General features: G+C 42.4%; 1 protein-coding gene across 1 annotated transcript in view; it reads right to left on the reverse strand.

Moving 5' to 3' along the window:
- The window catches only part of cdk6 (cyclin-dependent kinase 6), a 33,844-nt gene extending 13,297 nt beyond the window's left edge, over positions 1-20,547 (reverse strand). The window contains exons 1-4 of the mRNA XM_038724902.1: positions 20,368-20,547; positions 19,154-19,522; positions 14,268-14,403; positions 9,262-9,429 (exon numbers count right to left, since the gene is read on the reverse strand). Of these exons, the coding sequence (XP_038580830.1) occupies positions 9,262-9,429; positions 14,268-14,403; positions 19,154-19,377 (528 nt within the window). The 5' untranslated portion in view covers positions 19,378-19,522; positions 20,368-20,547. The remainder of the gene's footprint in view (positions 1-9,261; positions 9,430-14,267; positions 14,404-19,153; positions 19,523-20,367) is intronic.
- Between the last annotated feature and the right edge of the window lie 264 nt (positions 20,548-20,811).

Below are 20,811 nucleotides of genomic sequence, written 5' to 3' on the forward strand. Positions count from 1 at the left end.
CCATTTTTGTAGCTGTGTATTCATATATGTTACAACAATGCATTAGTCTGTCTCTCAATACTTTCCCCACTTCCCTACTCTGAATCTAATCTTGGTTCTGATCTTTTCAAGCGATTTTTAGACAAAATTCTGAATATCACCACACTACAAAATGTATACTGCTATTCTTTATTTTGCCTGATGCCCGCTATTCTCAAATTATTGACTCTCTGCCCCCCTCAAATGGCTCATCTCAAACCTTAAATTCAGAGTTTCAGGGTGCTTATTTTCATTCCCAAACAAACAGTCCTCTGTCAGCACTGCTTTCCACTCAGCAATCCTCCTCACCCTTTCTCCCTACCCCCTTCCTCTCCTGCAATCTCTTGTTCCTCCTCTATAAAATGCCTCTCGTTCTCTGTCTGTTTCTGTAAGCCCTTGATTCCGTAAAAACACACTTCTGACGTGCAGCAAAGGATACATACAACAGTTGGAGAGCCTGTAATATCCATGAATGCAGTCTGATCACACAGTTTCATGCTCTCCACAAAACAGTAGTAGTAAGTCTCAAGTCTGTTATACTAAATATCTCAAAACTATTGCTGACAAAGGAACATGCTCTGTGTCACACAGTAAAAATAAAAAAGGACATTCCCCAATTGCAATGTTGTTCTGAACTTTTTTTTTTTGTCCTTCCCCTTCCCCCGATCACGTTTGCATTCCTTTTTCCTTAGTTTTTATTTCTCACCCTTCTGCTTCACATATCCCTTCATTACCTGCTCTGACTCCCCTGTACAGGCTGCATGAAAACAAAGATACAGACACATACAGTATGTATGTAACTGTGCAATGCAATGTCTGGCCCTTAGGTCAGCTGCTTTGCATTTTCAATCTGTTTCTCTGCCTATCTGACACCCCGCTTCCCTTCTGCATGGTAACAGAAAAGCCAGAGGAGGTCAGATAGAGCAGAGGGGGAGAAAAAAAGAGAGAGTTAGACTGAGAGACCGAGAGTGTGTGAGCCTGACTCCAGATTAAAGGACAACATTCTGGGAATTCCTCTCTGCTGAGAGCATCCTCCCCCTCACCACCACCGCCGCCGCCATCCTCCTCGGCCCTCACTGCTGTTCTCCACTCCCCACTCCGCTTCAGGGAGGAAATGGCTTCTCCTGCCCCAGAGGACCTCCAGACCTCCTGGGGCGGACCTCCAAGCCTGTCTGACTTGCAACATCTGGACCTGTGTCACCAGTGCACTGTACATACATTGTGCATACACAGCAGAGGAATATGACAATGTGGTGCGTGCATGTGGGCGCGGGGGCGTTTAGTTTGTGTTATGTGTGAGTACTTGCACGTGACTGCGTGAGCACCTGCCTTCGCCTGGATTCACGTGCTTCAGTCCCAAGTGCTTTTGTGTGTGTGTGTCTGCAAATGTATCCAAGTTATCTGCAGCATGTGTTTGATGTTCAAAGAATCACTTAGGTTGATTACAAGCTGGATCTCATTTTCATACAGTGTTGGCCACCATTCCTCTGGGTAATAAAACACTGTGCTTACCAATTTTAGGGTACCATGTGGAGTTTATGACCGCTAGTAGTGCTGTCGAGCAATGTTTTTACGAGTAGGTCCCCATTTTGTTTTCATCGTGCATGTGCACACGCGCAAGCAAGAAAGCATGCGGTTACAAGACACTATGTTACCGGAGCTTTCACCTAATTCCACTGATCCACCGTTGCAATATGAAAAGAAATAGTTAGTTGGACTTAAACTTTAGACGGAGCCAGGCTAGTTGTTTCCTGCTGCTTACAGTCTTTTTGCTAAGCTAATCACCCACGTGCAGTAGCTTCGTATTTAATGGATAGACATGACAGCGGTATCAGTCTTGTTATCTAAGTGTGAATATGTGTATTTCTCGAAATATCAAACAATTCCTTTAAAACTGTTAGTCTGCCCTGTCAGAGTTGGTCGTAGTAATGCCGCTGCTGTAGTTCCTAGATCTTAGTAATGACTCTGATAAGCACAAATGTATAATGGCCCAACACCCAAGTTGTAATAAACTGGAATTATCCTTAAAATGATGAGCAAATTCTGTTGGGTTGTAAATATTCTTCATCCCTCACCCTGTTCTTCCTCCTCTGCTACCATGACACAAAATGTTTTCCTGTCACTCTCCATGTGGACTTCTGAAGGGGGATCTTCGCAGTGACCTGATGCCATGAGGATGACTGATGCCGGGGATTAAGGCTGCAGCGGCCAAGGAACTGGGGGCTGATGGAGCTTGGCCTGGGGCCTGTGTTTACATTCCCTCTCCCTAAGGAAGCCCAGGATGAAAGAGCACCACTGCACACACAGATACATGCCATTTACACACACATGCACACTCACAGACAAGTACCTTGGATTCACAGGGGCCAAATAACTGTTGTAAGTGAGTCCCCAAGAGCATGACAGGAGGTTTTAACTTTCAGGAATTACTGATTAAAGTGAAATAAACGGTCAGTCTCTCAGGTAAATTGCTCAACTGTTTCATGCTTTATGTCTTAAGTTGGAATTTGATTACATTCCTGAAAGCAATCCACCACAAATTAAAGTCTTCCTCCGTGTATCTAAGAAAGGAAAATGGGTAAAGGCTCTCAGAGTGTACAGGCAGGCCACATATGGGAGAGGGACAGCGGATGTTGTAATAACAATAATATGAGGAAAACTATGCACTCAGAGTACAGTGGAGCTGAGGCTATAATGTTGTGTCTCCAGAGAGGCCCTATTCAAAGCTCTAGCAGTCAGCCATCTTGTAAACACCATTATTTCACTCCTCCCTCACTTTCCCTCTTTCTTTTTCTTGGTCTGCAAAAAGGACAATTTACAGTCCTAACAATACAACTGCACCAGGCCAAGAAAGGATATAAGGAAGAAGAGAGAGGAGATGAGGGGAAAACGTAGAGGCTGAGGGAGGGAGAAACAGAGCTACAGGGCTAGAGAGAAAAGTGCAAGAGCAGCACACAAACTGTATACAGTAAAACAGAAAAAAAAATGGGCACTACTGTTGCCAAAGTATGCACAGTGTACAGGAATGCAGCATGGGGCCCTCGGTGAGCGAAACAAAGACAGCACAGTCAGTGGCTCTCTCTCCCCAGTGCTACCACATCCGTACATCATTAGCTGGAAAATTCCTGATATATGCTGTAATTTTTTCTCTTTTTTCCCCTTCTCTTCCTCTTGCCATTGCTGGTACAGACAAGGCTTTAATATCCAAATGCCGGTGTGTACACATACACCATACATACACTGATCAGTAGCCCCTTTTCCCTACCTGGAGCCTTGCCAAGGGACCATCAACAATTAATACACTGAAGTGCAGAGGAGTGTGTGTGTGTTTAGGAGGGTGCTACTGCTATGCTGTCACTTAATAGGGGGTACACACAGGAAAAGACTTCAACTGTGCACTGCGCATGTGAGGGCATGCATCTATGTGTGTGCAAATATTAATTACAATGTGACTGTCTGCATTGAATGTGTGCATGTACAGTACATCGCCGTTCATATATGTGTATGAACTGTGTGTTTGCTTATGTCAACTTGGGCCAGCCCGTATGCTCCAGCCGGCTGCAGTCAAAGCATAGAGGATGATTTTTCCTTTTTTTCCCCATGCGGAGCCGTTTGAGGAGATAACTAAACATTCCCAGAGTGCGCTGCACGTGATCTCCTGCGTGCAGTGCAAGGGCCCCCCCCCCCCCCCGCCTCCCTCTCCCCGCCGCTGCCTGCCTTAATTTCTGTCTTATCCAGAGTAGAAACACATTGTCTGACAAAAGATGAGATATACAGACAAAACTGTCCAGTTCGTCCTTGGTCACCACTGAGAAATTTCAGTTTCGTCAGTTTCTGTTCCTGAAATGTTTGGTATTGTTAAAAGATTATGGGAGTACTGAGACTGTGTTGCAAAGAGTTTTTCCAAAAATTAGTCTTAAAACTGTCATAGTTTTTAAATAAAAAGGTCCAAGAGAGAAGGAAAATCCATTATCACAATGCATGTGTTTGCTAACTTGAAAACATCTCATGTGCATTAGCATCACTATCTTGTAAGATTATGATAACGTGCCACAAGAGAGAACACACCAATCTAAACTTTCCCATACTAACCCATACCCACAGACTTGAACTCGCATTCACTCGCATACAGTCAAACAAGGGCCCAAAAATGGGAAACACTTTCATAGTGAAAATACAAATCCAGACTGAATAGAGTCTGACTGCTCTTGAAAGCTTTGTATTGTAAAAGCCGGCAGGAAATCTGGTTTCAATTTGTTTAATGTCGTCTGAGATATGGGTGTCTTATTCTGGTAAGTGTAGTGGGAGGGCTATAAGCAGAGGGAACTAAGGGGAAGAATTGGGAAAATACCTTCGATCAGGTAAGACTTTCACTCTTCTGCATGTCACCAACAACAGAGTTTACAGGAAACTATGACAGTGACTGTACAGACTGTGCTAGAAGATATTTTTAAAAAGCCAAAAATAATAATAATTTCTTTATTTAATCATATAAAAATGACATTTAGAAGCCATTTATTCACTGAAAAAGACTTGAAAGCACCAGGCTGGGAGAATCACTTAAGATAAGCTCAGCTCAAAAATTTTTTTCGACAATAATAAGCTTATCTTGTCATCTCCTGTAAATTATGGCAACCCCCCAGGTTTATTTTGGTTTCTAAGTAAGAAAAACACAAGAGTTTGACAACACATGCTAACAAAGGTCTGGTGGCATTCCCCTTGAGTTTCCAAATCCAATTTGACAGGCAACGACATGCGCATGACAAGCATGAGAGTGGAAGCTAATGGGTTTCATGGGACCATCCTGTCAGCATTGCACTACAATGGTTGCCAATGTGTGGCAGGTTTAGCTGGAAAGGACACCATGGTCAGGTTACTCGAGGTTATCTTTTGAAAACAACACCTGACCTAACCTCCTTTGTCAAGAGAAGAGATGGAGCCATATCTCACCACTACGAGTCGCAGATGGAACCAATGGTTCCTAGCTAAGTTAGGTCCTTCTTAAGACTTATTTGCTGCTGAGAGCAACTTTTACTACAGAACTGAGAAAACTCCTGAGTGAATCACTTACACTGTCTATAGTGACTGAATGACATCAATTAATGTGAAATAAAACATTTGCCCATACAGGGGAGCAGAGGATTTAATTAGATGTAGGTGTGAAGAGTGCACTTTGGTTTGATGAATAACAAGATATTTCTAGTCTCATCAGCACTTACATCCAGTAGTGTAGAGTTGTGTAAACCGTCTCCAGTATTATTGGACTGTTTGAATCTATTGGTGAGCTGATTGGATCCTTATTAACTCATCTGCCATCAAAATGTGATTTTAAAATGTCATTGTCATTCATTGTGAGCAGATCTTGTCTTACTTATGAGTCCTCTGGAGTACCTTAACTTTCCTCAGACTTAGTAATTACTCTTTTAGAGCAAAAAAGTTAGGATTGGGACAGGAGCTACTTTTAGCCTTAGGATGTTATATTTATGTGTCTCCTAACTTTGATTGGATGGGTCCAAGTCACATGTTTCAAAATTTGCCTTCTAACTTGTTAGAAATACAAAATTGTACCAGTATTTGGTACAATGCAGATTCTTAGGTTGTGTTTTGCTGTAGCATTTGTTCCAAATTCAAGTAACATTAAACGAAATTGTTTCCCCTAAAGCACTTTGGCAGAAATAGGATTCCAATGAAATGGACAGAAAAAAAGACCCTTCTCCACTCCTTTCTGGTATGTCAGATTAACCCATCAGCTATTCCCATCTGCCCGTCACTCAAGGCAGTACAATGAGCCTGTAGCCAGACTGGGGTCATTAAAAGACCATCAACAAAGCGACAGACCTCCAGGGACTGCAGCCTAATCTGGACCCCAGTACCGACCCAATGGGTGGTCTGCCTCCCTCCCTCCTTCCCTCTCTCTCTTTCTGGGGGGGGGGGGCATATATGTGTAACATGGTAGGTGGGTGATGCCGATGGGGCCCATCAGTCACACGCAACCATGCATGTCCACACACAGAGAGCAGGTTTTTGATCAATGACATATTAACAACCCAGTGTGTTGCCTGGTGAGAAAGCAAAATGTTTGCAAAAAGAGAAGTTCGAGCAATGCTGGTAAATCATCCGCAGAAAGTACAAGAGTGCTACTTTCAGTTAGCAACACTGGGGGGAAAAAAAAGGAGGAGGAGTGAGGGACTCTTTTTGACAACTTTATGCAAATGCTTACTACAGCCATCTTGTCATTCTAGAAGTGCTAAATGAATCACTTTGAAAGTGAGAGAGAAGTGCCTTGCTCGCTTAAGCAACAGCAGTTCTCCAAAGCCCATCTGTCTGCCAGTAACGGTGGTATTAGGTGACTAAACAAGCAACTGCTGGTCTGTTGGGCAAAGGGGAAGATCCTCTTAAATGCTGTGTGTATTTGTGTACATACAGTGTAGATTATCTGCTTTTATTAGCAAGAGGAAACACTGAATGGATGAATGGAGATTGTGTGTGTGTGTTGGACTGATAGGGGGATTCCAGACTAAGGCACATTCATCTACAACTGAAAATCCCGTGCTCACGTTGCAGCACTCATGCACACATGCATGCACCTACACACGCACATTCTCACATGCACCCCCCTCTAATTTCTGAGGCCCAATCTGTACCCAAGAAAGGAAATAAGTGTGTGTGTGTGCGCGCGCAAACAGATTCACATTCAGTCACATTATGTGTCTCTGTGTATGCGTGAGTAGTTTTGGGGACATGATATCTGATCTCATATGTAAAGGTTCATTTCCAGGTATGTATTCTACCCTCGCCAAAAATTGTCCCCGTCTAGTCATAAATGTAGTATGTTGTCTCCTCCAAGGCAAAACCTCCAGTGAAACCACACACACACACTGAATATTGTGTAACTCTATGTAAATTATTTGGTTAGGTCCCTCGCACTTTGAGTTAGCCCTGTATTATCATCAATCAGAATGATAAATTACATAAATTAACTGAGGAAATACTGACTTGTTTTATCTGAATCATAAAAAACCCTTGATAATAATACTGGGAAATTATAGTTTAGGGCCTGGACTACAATCACACATTACTCAAAGAGAAAAAAAAGCTTGACATTTCAAATAAATGAAAGCGCCTGTTAACTTGTTGTGATTATCACTTTATACGTAATGCCATGGTAAGATTTCAGTTATCTGTGATAAAAAAGAAACTTAATTCTGAATACAATTTAAATTCATCACTCATTATTCTACTTTAGAGTCTAAATAAACTTTACATTTCCCGTGATGTGTCGTTTGGCTTGGCTTTCTGAGATCTACAAGACTGATTTGTGGTTCATATAATGAGTTTGAAATAATAAGCAGAATATTATAATATATAGGCATAATCAAATCACATGTACGTTTCGAAAGGCCAGGAAAAACAAATCAACTAAAAGGCTGAGCGAGCTTCCTACTAAAGTAAAATTCTGATCTAATGCAATTACAGGTTTAAAACTTAAATGACGCTCTGCCTTACACAAGAGAACCTAGAAAAGCTATGCTGAGGCTATAGAGCAAAAGGAGAAGTTTACTTGTATTAAATGAGTTCAATACAGATATTCTCTAAATAACCTGGCTTCGCCTTGCATGTGCTGCACTGTCTCATAGCAGTAGGTTTCGAAACTTGACTTACAATGAACCAGATTTGTCATGTCTTAAATTGCTTTCCTATAGTTTTAGATAATATTGAACATTTCCTTAAAAAATTGGTCTCAGTCAGAGCATAACAAGTCCTTCTTACATGAGGCATGCAGTATCTACGTCAGCTGTAGTTGACATGAAGTTGACACGTGTGTGTATCCACTAGCCCGGCTGCTTGCCTCTCATTGTGACAATAGCACAGAGGCTTGTGCTGTTGAGAGCAGAATATGAGTTTGCATTCTTTCCCAAAGGATGTTTATATTTACTTTAGCCGGGCAGAAGCTGCACTACTGGATGTGCTGGATGAGCTCGACTTAAGTTCCCAGGAGCTTTGCTAACTTGGCATAACTGAAGTCCAATCCTGCGCCCAATCATTCTGAGGAATCCGCGACAGATTGGGTGAGTCACATTCACATTTTGTCCTCTGCCTGTTGTAACGCCAAGTCATTTGTGTGTCTGTGAGTGGATGTCACTATTTCCACTTTTGTTTGTTCTTCATTTGCTTACATCTCTTTCTCTCCTATCACCACCTTCTGACACATCCAAAGTGAAAACCTGAAATTCATATTTGACAAGACTAGACATAGGTCCATATCTGCGTGATTGTGACGCAAACTTCTCATGGTAAATAAAAGGCTCACAACAAGGTACTGAGCAACTGTTGCTTGCTACCTTAATCTTAAAAGTCTCTTCTCTCACTATTTCAAGCTCTTCCAAAGACTCCTTTCAGTTTCTCTCTCTATTTTATCTGGTCATCAGAGCCCAGAGCTCAACAGTTGGGCATCAAAGTACCGACAGCGGGAAGGGAGGGGTGTCTGTCTCTCCTCGTCTGTCCCATCCCTTTCTGCAACAGCCACTGAGGGATTCCTGAGACAGACCACGGGGGCCCTTGGCTCTCACTTTACACAGAGAAACCCTATCATTTGGACTGGTGCTACAGAGCTACCCGCTGTTGCCCTGTAAGTGCCCGCTATATCATATTAGAGGCAGCTTTTCATCTAACTCTCTGGAGATGGCATGGTAGTTCAAGGCGGCGTGTCTGTGTCTCTATCAAAAAGCCTTGATGAGAATGACTGCTTGAGGTTCAGGAGTGCAAAAATATACATTGGCAATGATAAAAGCATAGTGCACAGAGACAAGAAGCAATCCATTGATAATGGAGTCTAAAATCGAAGTGTGGAGTTTCAAGAGAAAAGGAGGACACAAAGGTGATATGGGTATTAAGAGTGTCTGTGTATTTACTTACTACATCAATGAGGGGTGGCTACGTTCTTGTTATTCTCTCACTTGTTTTTTATTGATGTTTTCCTTGTGGGGTTTTTCTTTTTGGTTATGTGTATATACACTTACACAAGGAAAAAGGGGGGAATGCTATTCAAAGGTAAGATATAAACCAAATCTAAAGTTGTTCTATTGTCGCAATAAAAATGTCACTTAATATACCTGCTGGATCACATTTTAATAATGCCTACTTTTAAAAACTGGGTTCACAGTGTTTGTTTTGAGTCACTCAGTTGTAAGAAACTATCTAATGAGTCCTACTGAGATCAGAAATATGAACAACATAACTCACCACAGAGGTGAGCGCCATCTGGAAGCTGTAGATGCGGGCTAGACCAAAGTCTGCCAGTTTGATCTGTCCACCGCTGGTGACCAGGATGTTCTGGGGCTTCAGGTCACGGTGAACCACGCGATGAGAGTGCAGGAAGTCCAGTCCCTGGAGCAACTGGTACATCATATCCTGTAAGACAACAAAACAGAAAGGACAAAGAGAGAAGGGAGTGGATTTTTGTAAACATGACAAGGACACAGAATGAATACATTGAAGTTGAAATGAGCTGCTGAAGCTTTTTACACCGATAAGTGCAAGACTGAGCCGATGGGTTAATCTGACATACCGGAATTGTTCATACAAAATGCAAAGGTGGATGGCTTTATGACCCCACACCTCTACATCAACATTTGAATTAGTTCCTCTGTCAAACCAGGTGACAAAAGGCCTTGAATGTCAAGACCCTGCATTGAGAAGTTGAAGTATAAAGGCTGAGACATTATGGCATGGGGGGAGTTAACTAGTGGAGACCCGTTTCTTTTTTTGTCGACTGTAGCAGATATTTGATAACTGAGACACACACACGACAGAGGCATAGAGAGGTCCCGCTCTGTACAAGCATTGATCTCTGTTTCTCAGCAGCTGTCCTGCTTCAGTTAATTAGCACTCGTTCTCTTTTTATACCCAAAAGCTGACCTCAGAAATTGTCGTAACTGTCTGTGACTCGCAAAAGTAAACTGGTTTGAACAGCAATGAACTATGTCAAAACCAGCTTTGACTTGTTCTTTTCAAACTGAAAGTCTATCAAAACAGGTCCCGCACCTGTAAACAAATAAGACATTTACAAGAGATGGTGGCATGGTGGTTTTGGCAGAGCTGTAGTTTGGATTTTTTGATAAAAATTAATAATGGAGTTTATGAAGTCTCCACTATGAATTAGTCTGTTACAAAACCAAAAGCAGCAAAGGAGACAACATGTAGATTGGAAGAGAGAAGAGACATTTTTGAAGTGAAATGCTGTGATGCTAGTGGTGGTTTGTTGTACCCCCCCACCCCAAACACACACACACACACACACTCCTATATACACACACACACACACACACACACTCCCTCCTATATACACACACACACACACACACACACGCAACCCCCCCCGAATCCTCCGCCAAGACCTCACAAGTGACATGGACCTGAGCCCGCAGCTCTATTCACCGGCAGACCAGCTGGTGAGTGAGTCAAAGGGGTCTGCACACTCAAGCAGAAAACATTAGCAAACGGCGTGGGGCTGGCTGCTGTGTTGGCTATAGCGGAGGGGACAGGGTCTCCCACAGTATTGTGTGGAGATGGGGAGTGGTGTGTGTGTGTGTGTGTGTGTGTGTGTGTGTGTGTGTGTGTGTGTGTGTGTGTGTGTGTTTGTATACACACAAACTGAGTATCCCTCAGGGTCTGTAGTAATATATGTGTGTCTACATTTCCATTTGTGTGTAGGGTGCATTAGTGAGTGAGTGAGTGAGTGAGTGAGTGAGTGTGTGTGTGTGCGCGCAAGAATGCACGTGTGTGCCCTCTGACCAAGGGCAGGCAGGCTGCATAAACAGACCTTCCTTTCTACATCTCCATCCAGCCATGACCCAGCAAGGAGGGCAGCAGACAGACAGAGCCATAGGAGAGAGGCAGGCAGTTGGTTATTTTGTGTGTGTATGTGGGGAAGGGGGTTGACACAATAGCTCCCCCCCCACCCCTGCCCAGCACCACCAGTTCCTCTCCGCTTTAAATAGCCATTTCACCGTGCTTCCTTTCAGCAGCATTTCCTAGTAAACACTAATTATCTCAGAAGTGTGACTCTTGGACCAACACACAAACAATCTTGGCCCCCTTGCCCTGAGCGCTATCTTCCCTGCTGTATCAATTACCCTCACAACTGAGTGATGAAAAATATTCCAACTATGTTCAACAGCATAACTGCTGCAAATTGCTGCACTGCCAATAGTAAAACGGTACATTTAGAAATGAAAATAGCGAAATTAATACTGCCACCAAGTTCAAGACCACATGTGGCACAGAGAGCAACACTGAGCCACCCCTTGGCCTCACACAAAGTTGATTTCAGCAGAGTTGCTCAACACACAACTGTCTTCAACTGGCAGCACTTCAGCCAATACTCCACAAACAACTTGGCCAGGAGGAAACAAAATCACATAAAAAGGCAACAGATCTGACCCTGAAAAAAAAGTTGGACCAGGAAAAAAGTAGTCAGCCCACTGGAAGATTCAGTCAAAACATGGCTTTCTGAGTGTACCTCCTTTTCTAATGCAAATGTGCCAGAGGCAGCCATATTGTTTATTGTAGCTAGGCACAATATGGGACATCTGCCGGTTAGCGTTAGTGTAATTCCCTCCCCATGCTTCATTAACCTTCCCTTTATGGGTCCAGAGAATGGAAGCTTGGACGGTGGTGGCGGAGGAGGGTGGGTGAGACCCAAGCGCTGGCCCGGGTGAGGAGCACTGAGGCTGGGGCAGCCCAACTGCTTGATGTCCTTCCAGCTCATTTGATTCCTGGAAGAGGACCTCTTTCATCAATGACCATGTGGTGGGTCTTGAGTCTGAGTGGGTGGTGGAGAGTGGGGGGCTGATGTGGATAGGGTGGGCATGGTGGGGTGTCTGGTGCTGGGGGTAGCTTGGTTTTAAGGAAAAGTATTCCTGTTCTTTTTGGTTTAGGGTCTTTGGCTAAGGTTGAATATTTTCCTTGGTTTAGAGTGTTCAAGTGTGACACTTTTGAATAGGTATGCATTTAATCAGTTGGGCACAGGTGTGCTAAACTTGGGACTGCTGGACTGGGAGCCATTATCTGGTGTCATCTGGTTGTTGGGAAAGGGGGGCCGATTTAGAGGTTACTGTGCAGCGTCCACTGTTCTAGAAATAACAACGGATGGAGCCAGTATCATCTTGTCACTTTTGTCCCCTCAAGGCTCCAGCTGTCTGGATGTTAAGAGAAAGCTAAAGAAGGAGGGGTAGCTCAAGGGCTCAGTATGCTTCAAACTATGTGCTTGTTGGATTGTTGAATAGCACTGGAAAACTCCTCTTCCAAATGTTTCCAATGTCAGAAATGGAGGGTGGCCGCTTCCCAACAATTTTTGTTACTTTCCGAAACTGACAATCTGACAAACAAGGCCACTTCACATGGCGGCAGGCCGGTTGTGGGGAGTTGAAGAAAGTATGCAGGATTTGAGCTTCTACCCCAAGCTGTGATTTTTCCTTCTTCACACAACTGAACATGTTGAACATGTGCAGCTATCCCCATTTGAACAATTATTATTCAGTCAGGAGAACTTTCATCTAAGAAATGATATTTGCACCATCATAGTTATGTCTGGCAGTATGACTCTGTTCTGGGAAGCACACCTCTCCACGTAGGCATGTCAAAAAGTGGAGAACACCTCCGCGCCCTTCCACGTGCCTACGTGGAGAAGTCATAAGGCAGGAGAGCATCTCCCTGCCCATCCATGTGCATTCATGGAAAGCCCAACTTATTACATGGTTAATTAGATACTAGATGGGCACCGAAACGCAGTGTTAAATAGGCACGGGGCTGAAGACCGTTTACTATAAGGCTGCAGCCTCTGATGCTCTTTCTCGCCTCTGCACATGAACACAAACGAGAAATTGAAAGCTGTCCGTAGTGTAACTGTTCAGCTTAGTTTGCCATGTAGCTTCAAATTTGGCACATTGTTACCTGCAGAGAATCACAGCAGAGAGAAAGGGAAGGAGGACAGGAGGAAGGACGCATGTCATATGCAATAGTGCTGTTTTCTTCTGAAACAGTTATAACTACTTTTTTATCAGTTAAACCGTCAGTTATTTTCATTCTGTCAATTAATCATTTAGTCTATAAAATGCTCAATTAAACCATCAATTATTATTAATCTGTCAATCATTTAGTCTATAAAATGCAAATAGCCCATAAAAGATATTTAATTATAGGTATGTATGTAAAACATTTGCATAGAAACTATAGTACCACACACTGTATCAACTTTGGCAAAAAAAAAAAACCCTGGGAAAGCCTCAGGTGAGAGCTACCTGACTCGTCTACGCTTGCACAGCATCGCACCTACATTACAGCTCGACAAATTTTCACACATGAACCCAGCCCTGGGGTGAAAAATCAACGGTTACTCTAGCTTCCAGAACCTCTCCCTTTTAAACTCTGAGGCCCCTCGGCCCAAAAATAGAGATGTACCTCTATACTGTACACAATACATGTAAAGACTCTGGGGTGAAATACGATGAAGAGTTTATATATAAAAAAAAAGGTATGAGTGTGGGAAAGATCAAAATAAAAAGAGAAATTGGTGACACATCCATTTCTGACCTCTTGGCAAAGTGTAAATGGACACTTTGTGGATTTATTTAATGAATTGGAGAAATTGATAGTCATGGTGAGTTTGAATCTGGGAATGTTGGTACGAGATTGAATTACTGTGAAGTACAATTGTTAGCACCAAACTAGAGTATTTGTTCTTAAACACAAAGGGTAGATTTTTAAGTCAAGTTTCTTGCACACACTTTTTCTCTGTCGCCATACAGTGTAAACTTAGAGAGAGAGGGCAGAGTGAAAATAGAGAGGGCGGGGAGCCTCTAATTTGGAGCCCATCTGCCACATGTGCCGCCCTTCAAAACGCTCCGGTACCTCTGATGTTGGAGGGATCTGCACTCTGTCCTCCGTGTCTCTGGCCAAGAAGACTCACTCAGTAACATACAGACACGGCTGTGGTCATCCAATATTCAAAGCCACAGAGGATTTCGCAAATAGTTTCCATTTATATAGCAAATACAAACTGAAGGTAATATTTCAAATTAATTTCTCAAGTATTTTGAAATTTGAATAGGAATTTGTCTATTTATAGATTCCTCAGATGACTGAATAGTGAAGCAAACAAATGTCACTCACACTGACCACTGAAGGTGGTCACACTGACCACTCCAGGTCTTCCCTGAGTGCTTCTAGACAACAATGGCAGTGGTTACCTTGATAGTCTCAGGTGGCACTCCGGGGTCAGGAGCCTTCTCCAGATACGTGGTCAGGTCCTGATCCACGTGCTCAAACACCAGCGTGAGTTTGGTTTCCCGGTCAGTACGAGAGACTGTACACACATCAAACAACCTAGAAAAAGAGGAACAGGTGGAGGAGATCAATATAATTGATTTAATAGGGTCCACTATGCTCAGTAAACTGCAATTAGGCTTATGACTACAACTAACTGAATCTCTTCCTAATGGTAAAATGGCTGCATTCATATCGGAGATCATCTCTGATAATGTCTGCATTGATTGCATGTTCTTTTCTAAACAAGTGATATTATCATTATGCTACTTAATACTCTGTAAATGGCCGATGTCTGAATTCATTCCCTTGTTCAACCATTTACCATTTCCTTCATAATTAACACTCAATTGTTTACTCTCATGTGAAATAAAATTGAGTTTCCAGACTATAACTGAGGTGCGGTGGTGAATGACAGTAAACACATCTAGTAAAAGGCAAAACATTGCATTAGCTTTTTAGTTAAATTAGTATGCTTTTTGGACAACAGTTTTGGTTTCACTGTGCAAAGATTTTGAATGCACAGCTCTATACTGCATCCACTTTACATTTGGACTCTCACATATAATGAGGGAAAGTAAATATAACGCACTTCCAAGGAAATAGGGAGTGATTCAGATATAAAGCAATAGGCATGTCAAACACAGGTGTAACTAATGACATTAATAATGACTGCTATCACTTACTGGAACACCTTAAAGTAACGGAAACCCGCGTTAATGTTATCAGTTACATTGTTCCCTGCTATGACAAGTCAAAATGTCTGCGTGAGAAAGGGTTTTATTGATGCAGCAAAAATAACACGAGACAAGGAACACGCTTACTTAGATTTCTCATTTTTATGTTTATAAAAATCTAAGATTCAGTACTGGGAAAAAAAAATAAAAATAAAAATCAACACCTGAGAGCTGAACACATGTGCTTTGTGGATGGTCTGGAAAGCTTCATCCATTCTAGGACACAAAATCATAAATCTTAGGCCAACACCCTGAGTCTGAATATTTTTATCTAACAGAAACGTGCAAAAGAAACATGCGAGGAGACAATGTCCCCCTGAAAAACTACTTCTATGTACAGCTTTTGAAGATTCAACACCATCAGGCCCCAAACGCCAGCATTTATGCTTGTTTCACTAGGCAACACACTAAGACCAAGAATCCAGATTATGTCAGCAGACGTGCCAAGGCAGGCTTTGGTGAAATGCTGAAAAAAGCAATCCAGTATGTCCTCTTTAAAGAGCTGGAGACCACAAGCAGCATTCCTCAACCTGCACTATGACAACTCCTGATGCTCTATGGGAAGTTGAGTGGGCCTGGCCTGTAGCTGCTGCTGAAGAGGCAGCATCTTTCATCACAGCACACAGGAGACAAAGGGGCGATGAAGGATCTCCATCAGACATGTCGTGTTGGCGGTACAAATTCAGTAGTGATGTTACTGTAATCACGTTTACTTTAATGGCTAGGTAAATATGACTTTTAAATCAGTTTAAAGATTCAGTGTGTAAGTTTTAGTGGCATCTAGTGGTGTGGGTTGCGAATTGCAACCAGCGGCTCACGGTGCATTCACATCTTCCACAGATGGTCGCATTTCCCAAGTTGTGAAATCATTCTTTCGACTTCAGTGTGTGTTCATGTGCTCTTAAAAGCCCATGCAGACTACACGACGTTCAGCGTCGGCCGATGGCCTTGCCTTTGACACTACACAACTTGCCATCTTGAGTCCGTTTTGAAGCATCGGTGAGTAGTTCATACATAATGACTGCTGTCCGCCGAGTGGCAAATCGGGCTCAAAATCGTGTAGTGTGAACTAGACTTAAGTTGGAATGTGGAAACATGGACGCTGCTACAAAGATGTGTTGGATTAGCATTATCAGAGCATATAAACAACACGCAGACATCTAGTTCACTCTACATGGACAGCAAACTAACCGTTATAACCATATTACAAATTACATGTTTGCAAAATATGTATATGCAATACATGATTTTGCACGAATCAAAGTTCAGTATGTTTCTTTATGTGCTATGTACACTTTATTTCTCTTTTTACAATAAAGACTTCTATTCTGACCTCTAATAAACCAGACGACTACTACTACTAGTAGTCATCTTCTTCTCCTTCTTCTTGTATGAATTAAATGTATTGATAAAATGCGCTCTGAAGAGCAGTTTGTCCATTAGGGCTACTGTAGAAACATGGCAGTGCAACATGGTGACTTCCATGTAAGAGGACCTGCGGTGTATGTAGACAGAAATGGCTCATTCTAAGGTAATAAAAACATAACTGCTCATTATATAAGGTCTTTATACACCACTGAAATCATAGTTATGGATATTATATTGCATTTATGTCAATAGATCATCCTAAATTTTACACACTGAACCTTTAAATAAATTAAAAACAAAGGAGAGGATTTTGTCTCCCATTCCTTAGATTTAGGCTTAACCTACATCTACAATATATTTATAAACCCAATACAGGTTTCCTACAAAGCTTCCCAGTCATGTCATGAGCCATTACATGAGTGGAGGTTTCAATGTCACATCAGTGTTTTAAACAGCTTTCAACGCATGTGCTGCTACAATTCAAACTAGGTAATCTACATAAGCCGTTTAAAATCGAAGCATGGAAAGAAATGACTAAATCTCTCCGGAAACTCTTTCATTCCTATCCAACGAGGCATCGTGCGTCCGTGCCAACACCCTTGTAATCAGTGGAAGTGCTGGATTTGGTGCAGTGAGTAAAAGGCGATTCATTCAAGGTATTAGTACTGTGCATGATGTCACAGAATAGATGGTGCCCTCCTCTTGAAGCGCTGGGGTTAAACGCCCCTCACAGCTCGATTGTTGGGCTACAATGGGGGCTCTCAGCAGACACTGAACATATGGAATGAATAATGGGCCTCATTACAAACATCCAGGGGTTGCCGGGAGTCACACAGAAGGCCCACAATGCACCCTTCCTGGCCCAAGCTACTTAGCTAGGCTGGTTGGCTAAATTGGAGGAAAGTGAAGTTCCTCTGACAGTTCAAAGAGATGATAATTTGCACTCTTGAACCGATTTATTGCAACAAATGTTTCTGCATATTATCTAAACTTACACTTTCATGGTGGCGCGCAGAGTGCATTCGACCACTAAATAAAAGTGACCTAACAAACATTCATACCCACTGACGTATTTGTCTTCCACTGAGAACAAAACCCATTGTGATCCCATTAAGAGAAAACCATTATCCTTTATTATTTATTAATACGCTGGGGGGATTATTGTTAGAGGCACAAGGGCACTGGGGATGCTTCTAAAATGTTAATTTAGAGCTTCCCTTTCAATCCCAAAGTACTCAATATTCCTTATTAAAGCAAGTACCAAGGTCGGACCTTGTCTGGTGCCAGCATATGACGCAGTATCTGACTATTGACCTCTGAGTGAACAATTCATTACAAAACTGAAAGAAAAAGAGGAGTGGAAAGGTGGACAGCTAAAACTATATACATAATGCAAGTCTTTAGAAAGGCTAAATTCAGTCAGAGTATCAGTGCCTTGTTCAAGGGCACTTAGGCAGCACAGATGAGTGGTGATGGGCACACAATCGCATGGACTCAGCATCAGACCTGTGCCATGCTTTTTAATTGGTGGTAGTCATTTTAGAATCACGTTACATACCGTATAGCCCACAGTGACTTAAATTAAAAATAAAAAAAAAAATATATATATATATATATATATATATATATATATATATATATATATAGACAACTATGTATAAAAAGGTGGTTATCTTTGGTGAGCACAGCTACCTTGAATATTTGAGCACAGATGTTCATTATTGATCTCGGGAGCTCATTAGTGATAAAATATTAAATATTATATAAATACTATAAAACTCACTCCAGAGCTGCAATTTGTTTAGTCAATCAACAGTATATTGACGACAATGGAATGTACTGATTAATCATTAATTCACTGGTTGGAGCTTTTAAAATGTGAATATTCTTTTCTGAATATCTGAATAAATATCTTTAGGGGGTTTCAGACAGGTCAGACAATACAATCTGATGATGTTAACTTGGGCTTTAGGAAATTGTGAGAGCGGCTTTTTGCCATTTGCAGATGTATGTCAATGCATATAACAAAGACCTTGCAGAAAGGGGAAAGCCTAAACATTAGAAAGGCCAACTTTAAATGGCAACATCACAGGTTTGATGTATTCCAAGCTGACACTTATTCTCGTAAAAGACAGACTCCCTAAAACACTATTCTTCTTTTTTGTTAATCCATTTATTTCCATGTGTCATTGATATCACACAAACCTTTCAGTTGGGCAAAGGGTGGGGCGGTGGAGGCCACCAGTTTGCAAGGATGATGTGTGCTTGTGTCTTTTAGGCAGACCGGACTTATTTTTTAAAAGTTGCACTTTTCAGAGGAATTTGCATGTGTGGTGGACCAGTGAGGATGAATAAGGGCGGGATTTCAAAACTAAACAGGAAACGGACATTGAAAATTGGAGAAAGTTGTGATCTGACAGGTGTGCCTGCAGATAGTGGCAGCAACCAGCTAGTTGTTATGCAACCCACAGTTAAAGAAGAGGACTGGTACATAAAAAGTGGACGCGTATGAATGCAGGCCTGCCCTAAAGGTCATATGAGGCAGTATGGTTGCCACCACAGACCATCAAAAAAGGACGTCCTGTGTGTCTGCCTTATGCACAAAATGTTTTAAATGTCTGCCACTCTCTGCCCCTCTACCCTCCCCTCCTCTCGCCACTCAAACACACTTACAAGCAAGGCTACCCACCTCCCCCCTCACTTACCTGACAACATTGGGGTGCTCAAAGGCTTCAAGCTGCCTCAGTACCGCCACCTCCCGGATGGTGGAGAGAGGCATCCCCTCTTCCTCCGTCTGGACACGAACTCTTTTCAGGGCTACAAAGCGTCCCCCGTTCTTCAAATCTCTCGCCTTGTACACTTTCCCATAGGCGCCTTCTCCAATCTCAGCCACAGGCTCGTATTGAGTGCCAGTACTTTCTTTGTCCATGTTTGCTGCTTTTTTTCCTCTCTGTGTCTCTCTCTCTTCTTCTCGTCTCTTGTTGAAAATATTGCGGGGAATCCCGGCGAGGGTGACGAGCCAGAGAGTTTCTCACAAAGGCATATTCACAGAAAAAAGCTGGCACATGCAATGCCTAGACGACAGGGAGACACAGATGGAGGAAGACACCATCTTTGTCAGATTTGGTCAAACTGTGCTCCTGGTAGGCAATAATAGGACTGTCATCATGTTTTATTCCGACTATCAACACAAGAGCCCCGTTGCGTCCCAACTTCCACTCCTCCTCCTATTACGCACAGCAACATGTCCTCCTACCACTAACACAAAGTAGCCTAATGTAAAATAATTCAAATTAACAACTTTTAAAGCTAGGTTTGCATTCAGTAACTCATCTTGCGCGTTAAAATACCCATCCCACAAGCAATGTTGTTGGAAGTTATGCTCATGTGGGCTGCCTTTGCTCTATTAAAAGGACACTAAACAGCAACATTTAAAGAGAATACGCAAACTGAGAGGACAAACCTTACACACCAAGCTGTTTAAAGTCAGCAAAATAACCTGCTGTCTGCTTCCCCTATCCTGTCTTTGACAAAAGTGTGTTTTTGAAATACATAGGCTACTTGGCGAGCACGTGGCTGTCTACTGATTGCATTGTCTGAACTTCCTACTGCAAAGGTCCATTTAAAACACTGTAAAACTCTCCCTTCAACTCCCAAATCGGTGTAAATGTGTAAAACAATGCAGTGGCGGAGCTTTAAAGATGTTTTCATGTGCTTAGACAAATTTAATTGCGCACGGCTCAACTAGGCTAATTAAATTAATTCTAGTAAGTCAGGGGATTGCTCATTTCATTTTATATATATATATATATATATATATATATATATATATATACCATCATATAGAAAGCAACATTGACAGCCTCATAAAGACATTTTGCAAAAAACAAAGCTGCATAAATATCCACACTTTGTTTACCTTGGTTTCTGTTGTCAAAAATCTCGTAACGTCGGCATGTCCGATAAAATGCTGAGGAGGCAGTGTCTCCGATAAAAATTTCCTGCATCAAACGCAGTTCCAGTCCACTGTGCTCCATGCGGGGGCCACACAGGTAGTTGGATAGTGCAGAATCTAACCCCCCATCCCTCAGACTGCAGCCCAGAGACACTCAAACAAGGGAGGAGGCGGAGGAGGAGGAGGTGGTGGTGGTGGTGGTGGTGGTGGGGGGGGGGTGTACGAAATCTCATACACATACTCTCACTGCAACTTTGTGGGTGGGGGGTGTGGAGGGGAAGGGGGGGGGGGTCATAGGACAAAGGCAAACGCGTGATACAGCCCTTCAAAACCACGCTCTACTTTGGATTTTCTCCTTTCTTTCTTCTTTTTTCCTTCCATAGGCTATATCCCCGGATAGGCCTATGC

This window comes from Micropterus salmoides, unplaced genomic scaffold (genome assembly GCF_014851395.1).
Source record: "Micropterus salmoides isolate LMB-PRFRI ecotype aquatic unplaced genomic scaffold, ASM1485139v1 Ms_hic_scaffold_17, whole genome shotgun sequence".
Classification (NCBI taxonomy): domain Eukaryota; kingdom Metazoa; phylum Chordata; class Actinopteri; order Centrarchiformes; family Centrarchidae; genus Micropterus; species Micropterus salmoides.